At 46.9% G+C, this 23,294-nt stretch overlaps 1 protein-coding gene across 6 annotated transcripts in view; it reads left to right on the top strand.

The window, feature by feature from the left end:
- Positions 1-23,294, top strand: part of Cfap74 (cilia and flagella associated protein 74) — a 64,002-nt gene that overhangs the window by 14,858 nt on the left and 25,850 nt on the right. For all 6 annotated transcript variants that reach the window (XR_015002121.1, XR_015002122.1, XM_085690182.1 and 3 more), the window contains 12 exons: positions 502-604; positions 1,505-1,662; positions 2,843-3,044; positions 4,397-4,555; positions 4,822-4,995; positions 5,405-5,523; positions 8,586-8,652; positions 9,215-9,304; positions 11,190-11,354; positions 12,418-12,547; positions 14,697-14,773; positions 15,539-15,661. Coding sequence is in view for 4 of the 6 variants with exons in the window: in XM_085690182.1 (XP_085546308.1) it covers positions 502-604; positions 1,505-1,662; positions 2,843-3,044; positions 4,397-4,555; positions 4,822-4,995; positions 5,405-5,523; positions 8,586-8,652; positions 9,215-9,304; positions 11,190-11,354; positions 12,418-12,547; positions 14,697-14,773; positions 15,539-15,661 (1,567 nt within the window). In the remaining 2 variants the exon portion in view is untranslated. The remainder of the gene's footprint in view (positions 1-501; positions 605-1,504; positions 1,663-2,842; positions 3,045-4,396; positions 4,556-4,821; positions 4,996-5,404; positions 5,524-8,585; positions 8,653-9,214; positions 9,305-11,189; positions 11,355-12,417; positions 12,548-14,696; positions 14,774-15,538; positions 15,662-23,294) is intronic.

Genomic DNA, 23,294 nt, shown 5'->3' with positions numbered 1-23,294 from the left:
GAGTGTGGGTTCCTGGCCTTCACTTTGAAATTCCATGATTCAGTCATTACCTAATCATCAGAAGCAAATAGATCTGGAGTTTTTATTTTAAGCTGCTGTTTATATTTGCAAGAGGAGCACAAGCAACCGTGAGGCCCTGGGGTCTGGAGAGCGTCCCCAGCCACCTGTCCCGTAGGTCCAGGCGCTGGACAGCAAGGCTCATCCGTCTTACCTTTGTGTTGTCAGCTCTTGTTCTTTCTCTGGTAGTAGTAACCGGCACCCGAGACTCCTATAACTCTGTAATTGTCAACATTACCTACATAAATCCCTATTAAAATTCACATTATACCAGGCATAGCAGCACACACCCTTAATCCCAGCACTCAGAAGGCAGAGGCAGACTGATGTCTCAGTTTGAGGTCAGCCTGGTCTACATAGTGAATTCCAGGACAGCCAGGGCTACACAGAGAGCCCCATCTCAAAACAAACAAAAACAAATAAATAAAATGCACATTACTCCAGAATTCGAGAGCGAGAGCAGGAGGAGGAGATGGAGTCCCGCAAGCACATGAAACGGCGCATGGATGCTGTGCTGGCGCTGAAGAACAGCATCACTGCCAGTCGGGTAGGTGCAGCTCCACCTGCAGCCTCTGGGCACATCAACCCCCTGACCACCCCCCGGGACCTGCTCGTGGAAGCCAGAATTCTACCTTTGGCTCCTGCCATGATCCCTGCAGCCTGCCCAGCTGCTCCCTGCAGGAACACAACTCTGTTCTGAGAGGACCTCATCTCAGAGGAAGAGTCATGACAGGACCCAGGGCGATGTGAGGGCCAGCACCAGGGCTCAGGAATGTGGTAGGAAGGAGCAGGGCACCACCTGCTCAGAACTATGAAGACCCAGGGGCAAGGGAACAAACGGTGGGTGCCCAGCATGAGCACAGAAGCACAGAATTCCATACCCAGAGAACGAACCCAGGGCTGTGTGCTGGGCAAGAGACTCAGGGAAAATTATGAAAAGTGTTTGCAAATTGCCAACCTTGGGACCTATAGGTTTCAGCATTGATTTGAATGCATGCATATTGACAGAGGTTTCTGTCCCACCCTGTCCTGCCCAGCCAGGCAGCCGTTCAGTCACAGAGAAGTACACAGAGGTCTATATTAATTATAAACTGATTGACCTATTAACTCAGGCTTCTTATTAACTCTTATAACTTATATTAGCCCATAATTCTTGTCTGTGTTAGCCATTTGGTTTGATATCTTTTTCAGCGAGGCAGTCACATCTTGCTTACTCTGTGCCTGGGTGATGAATGCAGAATGAAACTTCTCTTTTCCCATAACTCTCGTTGCCTCACCTCTACTTCCTGCCTGACTGCTGGCCAATCAGCATTTATCTAAAATACAGGTGCCAGAGTACAGACCATTGTCCCACAGCACATGTGTTCAAAGAAAAGGCCTGAATGAGTACTGCGTGTGTGTGCATGGCATTTTCTGGTATCGTGACTCTCGAGTTCCCTGTTTCCAGGAAACACTAAAGAAGTTTCAAGCATGGGGCCAGGGCAGGGCAGAGCTGGCTAAGCAGAAGGCCCTTGTAGAGAAGGAGATGATCCTGGCCCAAGGTGGAGACGCGTTCAAGCACCTTATCCATCAGCGCAGGCAGCAGGAGCTGGAAGCCCAGCATCGGTGAGAGCCAGGAGAGCCTGGAAGTGTGCACAGAGATACAAAAGACTTAAACTCCATCCCCCAAAGCAGCAAAGCTAACTCCTGCCAGCTTCTTGCCAAAAGCAGCTGTGGGTTGAGGGACAAGAACTCCAGCACCCTCCGCCCCAGCCCTGACTGCAGAAGTCTCCATGGGATCCTGGCATTTGGGGATTTTTATAGAGGCTGTTATGGGCGAGGTTGCCTCTTTCCTTGCTTCTGATTTCCTGGTTCTTCAGCTATGAGGTTCCTGAGTTCCTGTGACTCCCTCCTCCCTGGGGGTACCTGGGGCTCATTCACACCTCCAGGCCGTGAGTTGGTGCTTTCCCCACAGTTTTCAAGGAGCTCTACCTCATCTTGACCTTTTCCACCTCACGCACACCATTTAGGTAATTTCTATGTAACCCGGCTCCTCAGTGTCTCTGCCTAAAACTGTCCTTTCTGAAGGGCCAAGCCGTTTCTCCCAAGTCCCTGACCCCTGCTGGTCACTGCATAGGATCTGCTTGGATATTGCCTGTTGGCTCTCCGGCTACAAGATATCTTCCTATTCAAAGTGTCTCACAGATGTGCAAAACGCACATACACACACACCCACACACACACACACTCACACACACACACAAGCAGGCACACCACTACAATTGCACCAGAGTTTTGATGTTTCCTGTCAGTCTTCCCACATTTGATGTGGTTGTAGGTTTGTTGCCTGAGTGGTACCTAGCAAGGGCTGGCTATAATGAATCTGTGAATGAGTGAGTCAGTTGTCACCAAACCCTAATGCTGCCCTTGCCTTTTATCTTTGCTGCGTCTCTTAAACCACAAGCCTAGAAGCTAGGGCAGAGAAGCTCACGAAGGCCAGAGTTTGCTGTGGGGACTTCTAGACTGGGCTGAATGAGGCAGTTCAAAGCCAGACAGGGCAAGGCAGGGTATGGTAAGGTGAGGACCCAAGTCACATGTGCAGCTTAGCAGCCCTGTGAGCCTTCTCTGTTATACTCTCCATCCAAGCAGATGTCCTAACACCAGAGTCCTTGAAGGTTCTGCATGAGCTCTTGCAAAGGAGCCAGAGAGCAAAAAGAAACACCATACTTAACCCTAGCAGCTACTAGGTGCCCCCTTACAGGTGCTGGGAAGCACCTGGCTTTACCTGAGAAGAACCTGCTCGTAGGGCTTTTGAAGAGGAGCAGAAACTCCGGAAGCAGGAGATTGTAAGTCGAATCTTGAAAGAGGAAGCTGAGGAAGGAAACAGGAAAAAGAAACAGCACCCACCTTGTAAAGCCAGAGACGGATGGACTCTGCGGAACAAGACCTGGAAGTACATCTCCGACTTCTGCGAGGGGAAGCCTGCCACACCCTCCAGTCACCTGCTGGTGAGTAGGGCACTGCTGTTTTCAGGCTTCGGTCGCACTTGAACGCGGTCCCCAGGGTAATGGCCCTCTGATACCCACCAGAGTCCTTTTTCCCTCGTGTGAGTTCCTCATCTTAGCCAACGGTGCTCTTAGAGTCCCACAAAGCTGCCTCTCTATGGGTAGGGGAAAGTTCCTCATCTGTCCCTGTGTACAAAGTGGAGTCAGTCTCATGTGAAGAGACTGGTATAAGCCAGAGTCCATACAGGTGTTACTGCCCACTGCCAGGTATTCCTAGAGCCTCCTGAAGGCTGAGGATTCCTCTCAGTCACACCAAAGTCCTGGTCTGAGCCAGTGGTCTGTGTTAGACAACACCCTAGGCTGGTTTACCTCTTCTTCAAGGTGTGAGAGCCTTGGGTGCTCCTTAGCCCAGCACCCTGCATTCTCTACCAGCTGCTTTCTTGGGCTTCCTGGGCTTTGGCCTCTGGAGCATTTTAGTGCATCATAGGCTTTTTCCTGTTTCTCGCCTCTCTGTGTGCCAGGTGGAACCTCTACCTCTCAGTCACTTCTCCTTGTGGTGCAGCGTCCTTCCCTGGAGCCACATCTGCTCCTCCTTCCATTCTCTCTCCGAGAGGCCTTCCCGGCCACCCTGAGTCACTCACTTTCCTGGAGCTCCTGTACCCCAGCCTTAATCTGCTCTCTAGGGTTTACAGTGTCCTCCTTCTTTCCTCCACGTTTCCCATGGTGTACCCTACAAGTATAGTACAGAGCAATCACATGAGTCCTGAACCCCAAGACGGTTCCAGTAAAACCAGTACCACCATATTTTCTGAGTCTTCACAGGACTTCCCCAGGGCTGGTGTGCCATCTATCATGAAATTAACACAAGGAGTATCTGTGATGGGACACTAGGGACAATTACAACAGGCCCACTACTCAGAGTATCTTCCTATGAACAAGGCCTTCTTGTGAGCTCTGCTGAACACCACTGGAAGGCGTTCAGTCATCCGTAGTCATGAGGATGGTGTATTTTAAAGTTACAAGGATTTGTGTGTGCACAATTGTCTCTGCAAAGAACAAAAGAATTCCTTGAATCTCAGCACTGGGGAGGCAGAAGCAAGTAGATATCTGTGAGGTCAAGCCCAGTCTGGTCTACATAGTGAGTTCCAGGACAGTCAGAATTACATAGAAAGACTGTCTCTCAAAAAGAAGAAGAAATAACAACAACAACAACAACACGGGGAACCAACAAGCAGCCTCCCACTACACTGGGGTCGTCAGGCCAAGCGCCCAACAGGGTTCCCCAGGGACCGGTTCTCTTGCTGCTCACCTATTCCTTCTTGATTCTGCAGTGAGCTTATCTCTTCCACTGGCAGGAAAGTGAGATGGCCTTACACCCCAAGCCTACCTGTCTGCTGAAAGCCATATCCAGTGAGTCTGTGCAGATGGACCTGGGGAGCATTAGTACAGAGGAGGAGGTCCTGGCTGAACCAGATATCCCAGGGCTTTGGAGCAAAGAGTACAAGGCACACCAGGTGAGAGTTTTCCTCTGTCAGGTCCTTCACTGGGAGTAACCCTGAACCACACTGAGGTTCCAGGTTCCTGGATGCGATTGCCCGTCTTCTGCCCCATCCTGTGCCTGCCACTGCTTCCTTCGGACTCGAAGTCCTGCTCCCCTTTCCATAATCTTCAAAAGCACTGGGCTGTAGCCAGCCTTTCCTGGATCTGCCAGCTTTGGCCCTGCACTTTGTTCATTATTAGGCTTTGAACAAGCATGGCTGTCTGTCTTTTTGAACCCAAGGTGTCCAAGAAGGACATGGAACAGAAGCCTCTGGGCGGCACCAAGATGGACAAGGACATCCTGGCTCGCACGATGGAGCAGCTGCGCAGTGGGGTGGTCCATAAGCAGGTGGTCTCTGGGAGGGAGTTCAAGGGTCGCCCATTCAACAGCAAGCCCGAGGTCATTCACTTCAAGGTGAGCCATGATCAAGGAAAAAAGCCTTTCATCTACTCTCCTGCCTCTGACACTTTCTGTTCTGACCTTGGGAAACCTTGAGAAGTCGCCTGCTTTGGGGTTGGTATGCAAGGGCTGCGCTGCCAGCCTAAGGAGCGGGCACCAGGCGTACCTTTAAAGGGGCCTGAACTCCTGTGAAGGGGATAACAAGTAATCCCACCTTCTTAAGAGGGGCCCCAAGGACGCCAGCACCCACCACCAGCTGGCTAGTGTCAGCATTTACAGAAGGGAGGCTAAGATAAACACCCTGTGTGTCCGTTCCCTCTCCTGAGCCTCTCGTGAGTCAGTACCAGAGTAGACCCCTTTTCCCTGGCCTGTTCTCGGGGCTGCTGGCGGACTTGGGGCCATCCTGTCTCCTCTGTCTCTGCAGGAATTTGATATTGGCAAAGTGTACAAGAAGAAGATCACATTGATCAATGCTACTTACACAATCAACTATTGTAAGCTGGTGGGTGTGGAGGAGAACCTGAAGGACTTCATCCATATTGAGTGAGTCTTGCAGAGTCGAGGCATGAGTCCATGGGCCGACCTGCCTTGAAGACTTGGCGAGGTCACTGCTCCGTCTTTTAATATTGAAGTCACGAAGACCTGTGTGGTCTTTTGGATGGGCTGAGACTCCTCACGTTTTTACTGTGTGGGTTTGGGCACTGTAGTAGCCCCGGTTGGCAGCTAGCATCTTTCTCGCTATGAAGATTCCGAGACTGCTTTTCTGAACTATAATTTATTTTCCTCTTTGTGCAAGTGTTTCATTTTTTCCCCTTTTCTAAGAATCCTCTTATGCACATGTTGTCACTTCTTGGCTGGCCTTTTCAGTATCATTTTCCTGTATCAGTATCATTACCTTTAATGCTGTTCTTTCTCCATTCCCACCTCACCCGTTTTTTCACCTTGCAATGTTTTCAGCACTTTCTGATTTATTTCTTAGCACTGACCTTCGTCTTTCTTTCTCCCCCTTTTTCCTTTTTGTTATTTTTGAACCAGAGTCTTGCTCTGCACCCTAGGCTGGTCTCTCAGACCTGCAATCCTCCTCCCTCACGACAGGTATGTTTCATGGTATTCAGCTTATGGGCAGGTCTGTTCACAGCTCAAATCACCTGCATCTCTTAGTGTGTGATATGCATTTTCTGAAATGAGGGCTTAATATAAATTGTTCCCTGACTCCTCTGCTCAGGTTCTAGGGCTCTCTTTCTTCTCCATAAATTGTACTGGCTGGCAAAGCTCTGATCAGGGCTTCCCACCTAAGAGGTGCTGTCCTCCTGGGAACTGAGTGAGAGGGGACAGTGGGATCTTCTGGTCCTCTACTCCTTCTTTCTAGCAGTTTACAAACTGTGTTAATTTGAGATCTGGGAGCTTCTCTGTCTTTTAGCAATGCGGAGTCACTTGTCCCGTGGGCTGGGTGGTGGTCACTATGACCTCAGCTACCACAAAGCCCTCCTTTCCAGGCCTAGATTAAAATTTCTCTCCGCATTCGAAGACCAGAGTCCATTTCTGTCTTCTGGTGTCTTTTGCTGTTGTGGCTGTGACTCTGTCTAGTATGTTTCTCAGTTTCCTCTGGCTGCACTGAGCTCCTGGCCCTCAGTGTTTCGCAGCTCCACTGCAGCATACCTGGGATGCTTGGTCCTCTTTACATGAATTGTACTCTTGGAGCTGAGGTTCATATCTTTGAGCAGTTCTAAAAATGGTTCATCCTTACCCTGCAAACATCAGCTCTCCCTACTCAGCTCCCCACGACTTGCTTTGTCTCTGCCCTGCTCCTCCCATGTGGAGCCTCCCTCTCCAGTTTCCTTGTCCTTATGGCACCTGCCTCACACACTCGGCCTATTCATGAAGTGTGTGAGGAGGCCCAGCTTCTGGTCCCTTCAGCTGTTCCTCGCTGGCTGCAGAAGCTGCTGACTGTGTGTCTTGTTTCAGTACTACGTTTCTCATTTCTAAAAATTCCTAGTTCTTTTTCAGATGAGCCGACATTTCTTCTCTCTCTCTCTCTCTCTCTCTCTCTCTCTCTCTCTCTCTCTCTGGTTTTTTGAGACAAGATTTCTTCTTTCTTCATGTAGTCTTGGCTGTCCTGGAACTCACTCTGTAGATCAAGCTCATCTTGAATTCACAGACCCACCTGTCTCTGCCTCCCAAATGCTGGGATTAAAGGTGTGAGCCACCACTGCCCAGCCATAACTTTTATTTTAAGATTTCCAGACTTACCACTTACCATTTCTTTTGGTCTCGTGTGTGTGTGTGTGTGTGTGTGTGTGTGTGTGTGTGTGTGTATGCCTTTTCTTAAGTGTCTTTTTCTTTCTTCCTGTGACTTTGTATCTCTATAACTTTACTATGTTCTAGAGTTTGGCCCTGTTTCTCACTGAGTTGGTCCATGAACACCCCACACATACACAGCTTGGATTCTGATCCTCTTACCACTTAGTCTTCAGGGCGAGTGCCCCAGGGATCTTCCTGTCTCTGCCTCCTCAGTGCTGTAATTATAAGTATATACCACCACACCTGGCTTCTTCTCAAATTCTGGGGATTGAATTCTGGTCCTTAAGCATACATAGCAAGAGGTTTATTGACTGAGGTAGCTCCCCATCACCTAGAGACATTTTTATATTAAGTTTTTGTGTATTTCCAAACCAAGAAAATTATGTGAAATCCAACATTGTAAGCATAGGCCTGATGCTAGGAAGACCCTTTCGCTCACCCAGGACTCAGACTAAGACAGATTAGCTCCCATCTTGTTCCCCTGCAGTTGGGGGCCAGTCTTACTGGATAACCTGACTTACAGCCCTTCCCTTCATGCGATCGTCCCCAGGGTAGTGACAGCCCACAGCCTCCATCCTTTCGTAGTTGGCTTTGGGGATGTGCCGGCTCGCTCACTGGGCAAACATTTGAAGATTCTCCCAGTATCTCCTGTTTATCAGGAAATTGAGTCAGTAAGGAACACAGCAGACCTGGAACTGCTTGCATGCCGACAAGTCTAGGTAGAGGTGTCTCAGGGCCACGGCTGCTCGCATGCCGACAGGTCTAGGTTGAGGTGTCTCAGGGCCACGGCTGCTCGTGTGCCGAAACGTCTAGGTAGAGGTGTCTCAGGGCCACAGCTGCTCGTGTGCCAACACGTCTAGGTTGAGGTGTCTCAGGGCCATGACTGCTCGTGGGCCAACACGTCTAGGTAGAGGTGTCTCAGGGCCACGGCTGCTCATGTAAACACCACGACCAAAAGTGACTTGGAGAGGACAAGGTTTCCACATCACAGTTCGTCACCGAAGGAAGTCAGGACAGAAACTCACACGACAGGAACCTGAAGGCAGGTGCTGAGGCAGAGGCCATGAGGATTCCGCCTACGGGCCCCTCCCATACCATCACTAATGAAAATGATGCCAAGAGGCGTTTTCTCAGCTTAGGCTCCTGTCTCTCAAATGATTCTAGCCTGTGTCAAGTGGACATAAAACCAGCAGCACAGCTGTGGAACAGATAGAGAGAAGGGAATCCTAAAGGCCCAGCTGAACACGTAACAAGTATCCACTTTCCACAGTGACTTAACTACCCTGTGTGTGCTGTTCCTGCAGCTTTGACCCCCCTGGTCCCATGTCAGCCGGGATGTCCTGTGAAGTTCTGGTCACCTTCAAGCCTATGGTATGTCAGAGGATCACACAGGGTGCTGCTTTTTCTGGCTTAACAACAAATTCAGCATCCTTCTGCAATGCTAGCACAACTGGGCTTGCTGGAAGGTTTGGTCTTCACTCTTATGCAAGTAACTCTCCGTAAATTGTGAAGTGTGTGTCTTCAGTACCTGCGTATGCAGCGGGCTTTGGGTTCTTTCCCTGGGAGCCCAGTGAGCTGGTGGTAGACAGGTCCAGCCCATAGTTACACCCCTGCAGCCTGCATCCAGGCTGTAGTTACACCACTGTGGCCTGCGTCCAGCCCTTAGTTACACAGCTGCGACCTGCATCCAGGTCATAGTTACACCGCTGCAGTCTGCATCCAGGTCGTAGTTACACCGCTGCAGTCTGCATCCAGGTCGTAGTTATACCAATGTGGCCTGCGTCCAGGCCATAGTCACACCGCTGTGGCCTACACCCAACCCATAGTTACATGCTGCGACCTGCAGCCAACCTGTAGGTAGTTACACTGCTGCGACCTGCGTAACTGTGTCATTGTAGAAATTCATAGTGACTTGGATCGTTTTGTTTTTTAGATAAATAAAGATCTGGAAGGAAATGTTTCATTTTTGGCTCAGACAGGCAGCTTTTCTGTTCCACTGAAATGTTCAACGAAGAAATGTTCTGTAAGTTTAAGTTCTCAGAATCCCTCCCCATGATAAGGGCTGCACCCTAGGAGCACCAAGGACATGGGGCTAGAGCGCCACCACAGGCCTTGGCCCAGTGTCTGTTCTAGGCTGCACCCTAGGAGTGCCCAGGGCATGGGGCACCCAGGGCGTAGAACACCCAGGGCATGGAGCACCCAGGGCATGGGGCTAGAGCACCACCGCAGGCCTCGGCCCAGTGTCCGCTCTAGTCAGACTCCACCCCGGGCCTAGGCTGGCTGACATGAGGTATTCTGAAAAAGCGAGTCATCAGACCAGAGCTAGAAATTTCTAGATAAGCCCTACTCTGTATGGGGCCCCTGACTGAGAAGCCCAGAGTTCAGAGGGGAGGAGAGCCATCTGAGATGCCAGTCCTTTCTTCAACTCTTGTGTGTGTCCTTCAGTATATATAAATATTCAAGATCAGGTCTTATTATGTAGCTCTGGCTGGCCTTGAACTCACTCTGTAGACCAGGTTGGCCTCGAACTCAGAGAAATCAAGCCTGCCTCTGCCTCCTGAGTGGTGGGATTAAAGATGTGCACCATTACACCCAGCTTTCAGATATTTTTTTAAAGATTTATTTTTTATTTTATGCATGAGAGCTCTACCTGCATGTACAATGTTATACCAGAAGAGGGCACCAGATCCTCTAGGATGGTTGCTAGGACTAGCGCTCAGCTCTGGAAGAGTGGCCAGTGCTCTTAATGGCTGAAACATCTCTCAGCCCCATATGCTTTTATTGTAAATCTACAAGCATAATGAAAACCATAGCCATGCAGTGAGCCCCCATGTGTCCACTATCTACATCTGATCGTCTTCAGCATCTGCCACATTGGCTTCATCCTTTGCTTCAGAGTAAATTAAGTTATCAGACTCAGCACCCTCAAGAAATGTTGGCATTTCTAGACAACATCCACCATATCATTGGCTGTTTCCACAATGATACCCACAGCACACATCCTCAGTACTCGTGATAGACTGTAGTGTGTCTTTAGTGCTGCATGTGCTTGTGAGCCCGCAGGTTCACTGTGAGGTGACTGACGTGGGCTGAGAAGGTCAGGCTGACTGGGCCAGGCGGCTCTGCCCCGGTTATCTCACCATGGCCTTTTGGCCTCTGGAGCGGCGTCCACCATATATTAACTCCTCATGGAAAGTGACTGAAAATGTAGACATCACAGCCGGCAGCACCAGCACGTTCAGAATGAGCGAGGCAGAGAGAGACCTTCTCCAGTGCAACGTGGGAGCAGAGAGAGTGCGAAGGATTGAGATAATAGTCTGTGTGTGACACCAAGCGGCTAGCAGAATTCCCGATTACCGCCTAATGCTTATTCACATCACGTGTGTCCCACTGTCTCCAAACTACGTTTCAATGGCTGCTATTTTTATGTCATTGAGATTACACCTGATTATTACATTGGTGAGCATGTTTTGGCCTAGGATAGCAGCCCCCTTTCCTCTTTTGGGTCATAAAACTTACTAAGCCAATTCTTTTATAGGACTTCCTAGATTTGTACAACTGCTTCCTATCATTGCATTTACTATGTCCCTCTGTCCCTGCATTCTTTTGCATTAAATGTAGGTTAGGGAACGATTGTCTTTTTGAGGCAAGAAGGACTTTCTCTGGCTCTGGTCTGGGGATCTGGTCCCTCATGACGGGGCCATCATGGCTGCAGGAGACTGAGACAGTTGGTCACATTGTACCCTTGGTCCTTTGCTAAGTAATAGCTTTGCTCAGGAGTATTGTTGTCCTGCAGAGGGCCCAGCTTCAGTTCCTAGCACCCACATGGCGGCTCACAGTCGTCATTTATTACTGAGCATGCAACCAGCCTCGAGGCCACCATGGCTTACGCTTGTGTTCTTTGGCAGCTGTCCCTTGACAAGGAACTCATTGAATTTGGCAGCTATGTGGTGGGTGAGACCACATCCCGGACCATCACACTGACCAATGTTGGGGGCCTGGGCACCAGATTCAAGTTTCTCCCGGATTCTGAGTTCTTTGAGATGGAAGAACCCCAACCCATCATGAAAATAGTGAGCATTTGTGGCGACCATGGGTTCCGCAGTTCTGCTCAGTCAGGATGGGTGGGGAACCTCCCAGTCATGTGTGCACAAATGTGTGAGCCAATGAGACTCAGCAAATCAGGGGGGAAGAGGAAAATGTCAAGACAGCCTCTCATCAGTGAGAGCAAAAATATCTGGCTTCAGGGAGGACACATGCAGTCTGGTCTCAGGAGCAGTGGCATCAGGATGGGGTTCCCTTAAAGCATGTGTCACACAGAGAGCAGGAGCATTGGAAGACCCTGAAAAGGCTCCTTGGGAAACCGTGGATCTCTTCCCAGAGTATGAAAAGGGCCTTTGCCTTTCCCAAGAAGACTGTGCATGGGCCACAGTGAATGGCAACAGCCTAGGGGTCCTGCTCAAGAACCACCACGCTCATGGATTGTGGGATCATTTGGGGAAGATGATCTAAAGATGTGCCTCTTATGTGCTTCTAAAATACTTGAGTATCCTTAGAAGAAGCATGAAGCAATCCTGTTGGCTCTGTTGAGGTGCCCCAACAAAGACCCCAGAAAGCATCTTACCCAGGAGGTGACAGGACCAATGGGCAGCCATGGCCAAGGCAGTATGGAGAGCAAGCTGCTGTGAGGGAAAGGTGGGGCAGTGGTCAGAACCAGAGAGCAGGGCAAGTGGATTGGGGGACTGGGAGCCAGGCTTGCTTTGGGCAGGTAAGTGGGTTGCCCAGCGGGGCATCTGTAAATTCTGCCTCTAAACAGTTGTGGAGAAAGGAGAGTCAACTCAACCAAGGCTAGAGTAGAACCAGCCTCTGGGCAAGTGACCAAGCAGAGTGTAAACAGGGTAGACTCCGCTCTTCATGGTGGGGTCTACAATGGGACATCCAAGCTGATGACAGAGAGGATTCGTCTGCTGAAGCTGTGGTCTAAAGACCCAGAGTAGACAGATGAGAGCAGAGACTTGGGAGAAGGGGTGGCAGCAGTCCTGGGCACAAGTACATTTGTGTCTTCTCCTGGACTCACTGGTGACAAGGGTGTCTGTGAAGCTGAATGCGAAATGAAGTCTCTGAATTTGCTTTCAGAGCAGCCTCTACACCTGTGAGGACAAAAGTCTCTATGAGAAGATCATTACCAGCCTCTCTGAGCAACAGCTTGATATCAATGAATCCTCCCCAGTGGACATCCAGAGCCGAAAAGAATCCGAGAAAGATGGTAAGGGTTGGGGAGGCTTAGGCGTGGGTAGCAGGTACCTACTTCAAACTTCCTGCACTAATTCCTGAACCAGCCAGGAAATGTGGCCTCAGCTGAGTGCTGAGTAGGTCTCAGAGAGGACTGGCATGGACACAGGGGCCTCCCAAAGGTGGCCATCCAAGAGTCATTCTCAGCACAGCCACCTTAGAACCCCAGTCAACCACAGGGGTCAGAGAGTCAGCATCTCAACTGAGAGGGTCAAAGGTGCAGAGCTTTCTCAGGGCTTCAGTTGTGATAATAGATGCAGACAATCCCCATGGATGCAAACATGCACTGGTTGTGGGGTTCACTGAAACTCTGTGTTGAAGCTAACAGAATCGACAGAAGCCCCAGATGCGGACAGTCACATTGTGTACAGGAGTGGGGGCTTTGAAGGTTCTGCCTGTGAAGTGGTCCCTGCAGGTGCTGGTCTTTATCAGCCTCACCAGTCTCCGAGGCTGAGGAGGGCATTTGCTTCACGCCAGCTGTGGAAAAGTGCAGATGATACACAAAGACAGTTTTGGGTTTTGTTATTGTTGTTGTTTTGGTTTTGGTTTTGGTTTTGGTTTTTTGAGACAGGGTTTCGCTGTAGCTTTGAAGTCTGTCCTGTCCTAGAACTAGCTCTTGTAGACCAGGCTGGCCTCAAACTCACAGAGATTCTCCTGCCTCTGCCTCCTGGGTGCTGGGATTAAAGGCGTGCGCCACCACCACCTGGCACACAAAGACAGTTTTAAAAACTGATCAGGACTGGAGAGATGACTCAGTGGTTAAGAGCACTGACTGCTCTTCCAGAGGACCTGGTTCCAATTCCCAGCACCCACATGGCAGCTCACAACTGTCTGTAACTCCTGTTTCAGGGGATGTGACACCTCACACAGACATATGTGCGGGCAAAACACCAATGTAAATAAAATACAAGAAAAAAACAACATCGAGGCACTGGCCCTATTTTAATGCAGACACTCTCCACCCGAGGATGCTGCCTTCAGCTGCTTTCACCCCTCCCTGCTGTCTTCTTTTTCTCCTTCCTTCCTTCCTTCCTTCCTTCCTCTCTCTCTCTTTCTCGCTCTCTCTTTCTTTCTTTTTTGCTTGTGTGTTTGTTTTGTTTTGTTTTTTCAAAACAGGGTTTTTTTTTTTGTATGGCCCTGGCTTTCCTGAAACTCTTACTGTAGACCAGGCTAACCTCGAACTCAAAACAACCAAAGGAATATACATTTGGATGGATGGATTACTTATGCCAGTAATCTATTGACCATCTGGGAGGAATGCCTTTAGGCTCTCTGTTTTAACTAGTTGATTGATTTATCCTGTCTAATATACTTCCTTAGTTGTTATGAATTAGATTAAGTCTTGAAGTCATGAAGTACATGACTTTCTTCTACTCAGCTTTCCTTTTTTCAAAGTAATTGCTTGCATTCTTTCATTATATTGATTCCTTGCATTTCTGGATACATTTTAAAATTTATTTATTGGTTTCTATGCACATGTATGCACACACACACTCAAAGCCAGACATGTTGGTATATTGATACATATCTATAATCCCAACACCTGAAAAGCAAAAGAATCAGAAATTCAAGGTCACTGAGTTCAAGGTCAATCTGAGCTAGGCCAGACCTTGTCTTAATAAAAAGAAAAACAGTAGGGCGGTGGTGGCATAAACCTTTAATCTCAGCAGAGGCTGGTGGGTCTCTGTGATTTCAAGGCCAACCTGGTCCATGGAGTGAGTTCTAGGACAGGCTTCCTAGCTACTGAGAAGCCCTATCTTGGGGGAAGAAAGAAAGAAAAAAGAAAGGAAAGAAGAAAGGAAGGGAGGAAGGAAGGAAAGAAGGAAGGAAGGAAAAGAAAGAAAGAAAAAGAAAGAAAGACAAAAGCAAAACAAGGGGAGAAGCCTTTCATGAATGTGATTGGTATAACTTTGAATATGTCATCAGCTTGGAAATAATGTCTTGCATATTGAGTCTTCAACCCATAAGGATGATGACCCAATGAGTTGAGTCATCTTTATTTTTCCTTAGCAGTGGCTCAGAGTTTGCACTAAGTATGTCTTATACATTTTTAGTTGATTCAATCTGAAAATCTTAGACTTTTCCCAAGACTGATTATTAATATAATCTTAATTGTCTTCCAGAAACAGAAATTATACCTGCGGCCAGTGTCATAACCATGGCTCCCAGTGAGGAACAGGCAGAGATAACCTTGGGAGAGGTCAGTCAGCCTGTCCTGCTAAACTTTGGCTTCTTCTAACCAGGAGGCAGCTCATCCTCCTCCAGTCCTAGCCAGTATTCTCGGGGGCTCTCTCATCTGTCCAGAGCCAGACTAAACCACAATTTCCAGGCACTTGTGGTCTCAACTAGTATCAAGGTATCCCCTCCCCATATTGAGAGTAGGTGGGACCAGAGTAGCAGGGACAATTCCCTCTGTGTAGTCCAGCTTAGAGAGAACACTAACAATGATCCTCCCTAGTTGAAATGTGGTGTGTGTTCAAACTGGAGGAGGAAGATGCAGAGAAAGATCAGGTTGCCTTTCTTGCTCCAGTTCAAGTGAACTGTGAGCCTTAGACAGGCATGGGATCTTTGAAACTCCAGGGCTTGGAGATGGAGTAGGGTAGTAGAGACTTCTGTATCCTATACACTAGATAGAAAGCCCTCCTACCAAGCTCTTCCTGTTTCTCATGCTGGTGAAAAGGCCTGACCTCTGTGGCAGCCTGAGGGTCTGTGGAGAGCACACAGGTGGCTCACTGCTTGAGTGAATCCCCTAACCCCCACTCTGTTGGGACTCCATAGCAGTAAGCACCCCAGAGCGGGGCCAGCCTTAGAGCTAATACCAGTGTGTGACCAAATGGACACCCCCAGGACATGGCCCTATTACCACCCATCCTTGCAGTGGTGGCAAGAGTAAGGGTTAGTGGAAAATTCCCTAAGAAAAACCGTGATGTCCACGTTCTGACCCCATGGTACTCTTCTTACACAGGTAACAGAGGGAGAAATCGGCCCCTTCAGTTCCGTCAAAATACCCATTATCTTCACCCCAGTTATCCCAGGAGAGGTCCAGACTAAGTTCAAGGTTATGTTTAAGAATTCGCAGTGTCCCACGGTGAGTTTCCCTGCTGCCATTTGCTGTGACTGATCTCCTCCACAGTCACACCAGACAGTCGCCCTTGGTGCCATGAGGTCTCCATTCACTCACTAGTGGGCAGCACAAATGGCTGACACCTCAGCTAATAAACACACATACACATGAGTTGCTCACTTGGACAAACTGCCCCCCACCACACCCTCTGCCTTTGTTATGGTGTTGGAGACAAAACTTAGGACCTTGAGCGAACGGTCTACCAACAAGCCTCACTTCAAGCTCTGGTCCATATTCTGTTTTGTAAATTCTGCATGTGTTTGGTGTACATGACTGTGTATAAGTATTCATGCGTGTAGACATACATATGTGTACAAATGTGCATGTATGTTTGTGGATAGAGGCCAGAGATTGACACTGAGCATCTCCCATGATCACTGTATACTTCATGTATTGAGGCAAGGTCTCTCACTTGAACCAGAGAGCTTTGGCTTTAGTTAGCCTAGCTAATCGGTTTGCTCTTCTTGTCTTCTCCTGAATCCTAGCGTTACAGGAGGGCCATTGTGCCCACTGGGCTTTTCCCCCTCCAAGACAGGGTTTCTCTGTGTATCCTTAGCTGTCCTGGAACCTACTCTTTAAACCAGGCTGGCCCACTGTCCTGGACCTACTCTTTAGACCAGGCTGGCCCACTGGAGCCCAAATTCTGGTCCTGATGCTTACACACCAAGTACTTTTTCCTGTTAAACTGTCTTCCCAGCTCCTCTAACCCCCACTCTTAATTATTAGAAGTAATATTTTTTAGTTTGAAAATTTGCAAGTTTATTCATTTATGACCAGAGAATATGATCACTGAGCGTGAATTCCCAGGATAGGTGAAGAAGCATCTCAGAGGCTGAAGACATATGTGGCCTGGTGGTTAAAAACACTGGCTGTTCTTGTAGAGGACCCAGTCTTGATTCCCAGCACCCACATGGTGGTTCACAACTATTTGTAACTGCAGTTCCAGGGTGTCTGACGCCCTCTTCTGGCCTCCATAGGCAATGCTGCTCATGGTGTACAAACATATGTACATGCAGGCAAACACCATGCACATAAAATAAAAATCAATAATTAAGCTTGGCAGTGGTAGCACATGAAGACAGAAGCAGGTGGATCTCTGAGTTTGAGGCCTGCCTGATCTATAGAGTGAGTTCCAGGACAGCCAAGAAGCCCTGTCTTTTTAAAAAAAATATTAATTTATTATGTATATAGTATTCTGTCTGCATGCATGCCTGCACACCAGAAGAGGACATCAGATCTCATTACAGATGGTATAAACCACCATGTGGGTGCTGGGAATTCAACTCAGGATCTCTGGAAGAACAGGCAGTGCTTTTTTTATTTAACATTTTTTTATTTGATTTGCATACCAACCAGAGTTTCCTCTCCCTCTTTTCCTCCTGTCCCCTCCCCCTCCCATCTACCCTTTCTCCATCCAGGCCTCCTCTGACTCCATTCAGAAAGGGGCATGAAGTTGAGGCAGGACCAAGCTCCTCCCCCAGCATAAAAGCTGGACGACATAATCTAGCCTGGGGAGCAGGTCTGGCAGTGACTCGCTTTCCAGAGGACCTAGGTTCAGTTCCCAGCCCATATAGCACCTCACAGATGTCTGTAACTCCAAAGGTATCTACACCCTCACACTGGCATACATGTAAGACACCAATGCACACAAAATTAAAAATGATTAAAACAAGCAAGCGAACAAAAAGAACCTTTATCCTCTGAAGTGGAACAACAGGACAGCTCAAAGACAGATGTGGACAATCCAGCTTGCCAAGCATGGATGATTTTTATTGAGGGGCACCTACAGAGTGGTGGTGATTCCAAGCATTTGTCTCTCATCTGTATGCAGCGGGCCATAGGGGTGTTAACTAAGTCACCGTTAGTTGCTTTGAGTGAACCTGCCCCTAAGCCAGAAGAAATGCTAACAGTATCAATGTTAATCACACATCAGTTTGATATATAATTTGTCTATGTTCTTACCTCAACTGGATCTTCTGTCCAAATAAGGACAGTTGTGTCAGAGCATCAGGCCAAAAAAAAGTAATGTGTCGTGTGTGTGTGTGTGTGTGTGTGTGTGTGTGTGTTACATTTCCTTTGTGATCAGAGGCAAAGTTTGTCTTGAAATAATGAGTAGCTTAGAGAAAAGTATCTTTGCTTTGAAGCTGTAACAGATTTAGTAACAGGGTTGCTTCTTTCCTGCTCCTTCCCTGACATCTATCTGCCTTTCTGGTTATGTTTTGCATTTCTAGATGCTAGGCACTGTAGAGTGGCTGTGCTGGTTGGTACATGAGGGAGTGCATGCTTCTCCAGTTTGGTTGTGCCATTCACCAAATCAAATTCCCTCACCCCTCCTTTTTGTAGCCATTTTTGTTCTCTCTCCCTCTTTGGCTTTTCGTTTGTTTGTTTGTTGGGGGGGGGGTTGTTGGTTTTGTGTTTTGAGGAAAGGGTCTCCCATATCTGGAGTCCAAGCTGACCTTGACATGGAGATCTCCCAGCCTTTTCTTTCTGGATGGTTGGTTATAGGCAAATCCCACAGTGCTTCATTCTCTTCAGGAGCCGGGCTTTGTCGTGCACCCACAAAGCCAAAAAAGTGTTGCATTGGAATTATTCCTTCCGTCAGAGGTTGTGTTCATTTATTTTACAGTGATATTACCTGTTTTCAGTTGTTTTTTTTTTTTTTTTTTTGGTCTCATTATTCCTCTCAAGTTAAATACTACTTTTATTTTCCCCATGGTACTTGAAAAACTCATTTTTTGTCATATCTTCCTCCATCCTGGCCTCACAATTCCACCAAATTTCTTTTTTTCATGTAGAAAGAGAAAGGTCCTTCAAGACTCCCATTCCACCGGAAACATACCCCAACACCTCCTGACAACCAAAGCAGAATGCAATTTCTGTATCCCTGTTGTTTTTTCCTGCATCATCCTCAGCACCTATATTTACCTAACTGTCATTAGAATTATGAGAATTTCCCCCTGCTGTGAGTATTTTTATTCATTTCTCACAGTTTATAGGCAATGCAGTCACTGTCTATATCACAGATTTGGCCATTGTGTGTTTTGTTCTTGGCACCACCTGTCTCAACCTTCTGTCAGGAACTCTGCTCTGACATGTTTCCTTGAATCATTTTGGAGTGAACAGAAACAGGTAAACTTTGGGTAATTCCAGAAAGGAATAATTACGCATGCATAACTTAATATCAAATGCTAGACAGTACCCCACAGGAATCTAGGTAAAGCCCAGATACACAGCTACACAAGTCTCACAACAACTTACAGCACCAACAGCATCCACAACATAAATGGTACTTGTCCTAGTTGGGTTTCTATTGCTGCTATAAGACACCAAAAGCCAGCTGGGGAGGGAGGAGAGGGCTTATTTGGCTTACACTTCCATATCACTGTTCAAAGGCAGAACAAAAACTCAAACAGAACAGGTGTAAATGGAGGTGGAGCTTTCCTGTCCCTACTGCCCAGTCCCAAATAATCACACAAAATGATTGGCCTATAGCTCAGGCTTATTACTAACTAGCTCTTACTACATTTTGCCACACGGCTTATGGCTTCACATGTCCTCTAGCATATCTTGTTCCTCTGGTGCCTGGCTCACATCTTCCCTGACTCCACCCATCTTCATCTCAGTATTTTTAAGCTGAGTTTCCCACCTAGCCTTAGTCTGCCTTACTATAGGCCAAATCAACTTTATTATTAACCAATGAGAATAATACACATTCAGAGTAAAGAAGCATTATCCCACAGCATTTCCCTCTTTCTGTCTAATCAAAAAGGAAGGTTTTACCATTAACATAGTAAAATTACATACAACAGAACAGTTATTAAACAAGAATTAGTTACAATATCTAGTCTATTTATATTTAACAAAATCAGAGAAAATGCTCAATTATTCATCCTATCTTGGTGAGTCTAAAGTTTTATACCTAATTTATTTTCTGTTTATAACTAAGAAAAGCTATAATTATAACTGCTTAGTCTTCAACTCCAGTAAGGAGCCCAGAAGGGTGAAATGTTGCCCAACAGGACCGTGAGACAGTCTCCCAAAGATCCTCTGTAATGTTGGGGCACACAACCTGGACAGTCGCCCAAAGGTCCTCTGTAATGTTGGGGCACACAACTCGGTCCCATGGGCCTAGCATATCTGACAGACTTTCCTATGAAGCAGGAAATTGTTAGGACTGTCCTACCTTGTCTTCACAAAGTTTGGCAGTTGCCTTTTTTGTGCCCAGTTTGGACAGAAACTGTCAGCAGTTGAGGCAAGGGCAGTTTGTCCATATAGCTGTCTTATGCCACAAAGAAAATAAACTCCATACAGAGTTTCTTTGATGCCCATCATCTTCTCTGGAGTACATTGGCGCTGTCAGGGGCAGACATGTCTCACTGTCATAAAGAGTTTATGTTATTAAAACATTTTAAATGCGATATTCTGTAGATCTTTGAAGTGCTTGAAGATTGTCTATCTGAATTATATCTGTATACCTAGGAAACCTAACTATAAGTTTGACTATAATAGATGACTATTAATTAATAATTCTTATTATACATTACATTTTTAATTGCACTTCATAAGCACAATACCTTAAACAAGAGTAGAAATATACATACAGTATAACAAAAATAACTTTAAATTTGTATCAATAAACCAAAATTCATACCAATGTAAAATATTTTGAGATTAACAGTTGTTTTTTGGATTAAAGTAGATTCAATAATCTACCCTTTTCCCATCATTTCTATATCATATACCTCTTTCTTCTTTTAGAAAGAGATTGCCTGCCAGGTGGTGGTAGCTCACAACTTTAATCCCAGCACTTGTAGGGGCAGATGCAGGTGGATCTCTATGAGTTTGAGGCCAGCCTGATCTACAGAGCAAGTTCCAGGACAGGCTACAGAGCTACAGAGAAACTCTGCCTCAAGAGAGAGAGAGAGAGAGAGAGAGAGAGAGAGAGAGAGAAAGAGATTGACTATGACCAACAACAATTTGTACCCAACCCCCTTAAATGAAAACAAACATTTATAACCAATATTTTGGAAGGGTGGGCATAGTTTTCCAGACTTCTTGTTGACTGAGGGCACTGGTAATCTTTGGGGACCCTGAGAAAATGAGGGTGATTGTTTGGTCTTGACTGGAGTGTTGTGTGAGGATGGAGCATCTCAGTCAGCGGCCTTGAAGCTGTTCTAGATGCTGGATCATCTGGGCCATTTTTATTGCCATCTGGTCTACTTGTTCTAAAAAATACACGAACTTTTAAAAGTGGCATACATACCTGTATTAATGTACATATAGACTGTGTATTGTACACAAATTAGCCAAAGATGATTTTTTGTTATATGTTTAACAGGTAAAATATACATCACATCTCTTGTAGTTTCTTTATGTTTATTTTCCCAAGTCTTTAGTCATGATTTCAGGGAGTCTTCCTTGATCAAACCTGTGTTTCCTTAACCCAGAATGAATCCATAGCCTCTCATTTCCTGTGGAAATAAAAACAACATCTCCCCTAAGGTGACATACCTTTTGACTTAAATTTTAAAATATTTAAATTTTTAAAATTCAAGATAATTTTTAAATATATAGGTTGGTTTAATCTAGTAGCTTTCACAATCAAATGCCTCTCAGCAGCTATCATTCCCCCATTAACAGTCAAAAAAATCCAAAGACAGAACAATCAAACAGAATCCAGACTGTATTTCCCCTTTTTATGTGGGCTATCATAGTTTGTTTTATTACTCTCTTTCCTTTTTAAGGACTTTATCATTTTTAAATCATTTTTTAATCTATGACAGCTTCTACTCTTTCTCTTTTCTTTCCCAAGCCTGTGCACATTGTGCAAACAAACACACAGTGACCCATTCAGAGCCACTAATTAAGAAAACGCCTTACAGACTCCAGATCTTCTGGAGGCCTTTTCTTAATTGAGGTTCCCTCCTCTCAGATGAGTTTAGCTTGTGTTAAGTTGACATCTAACAACCCAGCACAGCCCTGAAGAAGCTGCAGCTTCGCAGTGCCCACAGCATCCACGGGAATTACTTTTATCATCACTGTAACCAAATAACCAACAAGAAGCAACTTAAGGCTCCCAGTGTGAGGGTGCGCTCCTCTGTGCTGGGTAGGGGGTGGCAGAAGTGTGAAGCGCCTGGTCACATGCCATCAGAAAAGAGGACGGATGCTGGTACTCAGCTGGCTTCTCCGTGGCCCTCTGTTATTCCGCCTGGAACTTCAGTCCATGGGTCAATCCCATCTATATTCAGGGTGGGTCTTCCCTCAGTTAAACATCTCTGGAAACCAGAGATGCATTCTCTAGGTGATTCTGCATCCAGTCACGTTGACAATGAAGAATGACTGTCATACCACATTTCCCACATATTCACTATGCCCACAGACCCAACATTCCCACAGCACTCACAGCTTCCATGATAACCCATTTCAACAGCCCAGTTTTCTCTTAATACATGATGGAGGAAGCCAGGCCAGAACTGTGAAATCATTAGGTTCAATGTATCTGCTTCACAGGTTGTGACCTGTTTCACAGGAAGGGACCCAGGTATTAACTCCTGTCCCTAGCTAGCTTCCTTCCTTCCTTTACCTCTCAATGACAGAATTCACTCTGCCAGCCTCATCCTGCCCCCTGTCCCATGGTTGTACCCTCAACCACAGTGGGAACTGTCAGACCTGCACTCCCTGCACTCAGGGGTTGAGTTCAATCCTCCCAATGACAAAGCAGATAACAGATTGTTGAACTCCGGATGTCCCTGATGAATTGAATATTCATTGGATGTGCCTCAACATGCCACTAACAATAAAAATGATTGACTTAAAGATTCAAAACCGTAAAATAACAACAAGATAACAAGATAATAGGAATAAATTAGATAACCTCCAAGTAAAAGGAGGAGGAGAAAAGGATCCATCCTGCTGGACCACCCGTGGACTGGGACTTCCCTCTGCTTCTTGAAACCCCTAGAACGTGCCTTTTTCTGTCATCCCTGTCTGGGCTCCAGATCTAAGCTGTCCTCGGGCCTCACAGGCCCTACTCCCTGCTTTAATGGCTGCTGGTAATAGGTGCACTGACACCTTTAGCAGCTCAGCCAGGCTGTGCAAGCTCAGAGGTCAGCATTAGGTGCCTGACACCTTAGCAGCTCAGCCAGGCTGCGCATGCTCAGAGGCCAGTGTTAAGCTAACCTGAACGGCTCCTGGCATTCTAAGTGCTGTCTTGTCTTCCTGCCTCCCCCACAGAAGCATGTCTCTGGAATGTTTTCTAATTTTGTCTCTGATCCAAAAATAGGTTGCATTTTTGGCAATACTGTGACCTCAGACTTAATAATTGGAACAGTTTAAATGGCCCAAGTCCATTACCCAGCGGAAAAGGAAACCTCCAACCCCCTAACTCCCAGGCCAACTCACCCTATGTGTGGACAGTCTAGAGGGCATAGTCCTCTATCCTAGCCTGAGTTCTTGAGTCCAGGTAGATTTTCCCAGTTTTCCACTCACCCCCATGGAACCAGGAAGGTACCTACCACCCAGTGGGCTTCACCCTTATACCAGGCTTCCTTTAATTCCAAGTCCTGACATCCCTCCAAGCCCTATGCACCTGACCTGA

Source organism: Myodes glareolus, chromosome 6, assembly GCF_982192425.1.
Source record: "Myodes glareolus chromosome 6, mMyoGla1.1, whole genome shotgun sequence".
NCBI lineage: Eukaryota > Metazoa > Chordata > Mammalia > Rodentia > Cricetidae > Myodes > Myodes glareolus.
This window is presented reverse-complemented; position numbering and strand designations above follow the sequence as displayed.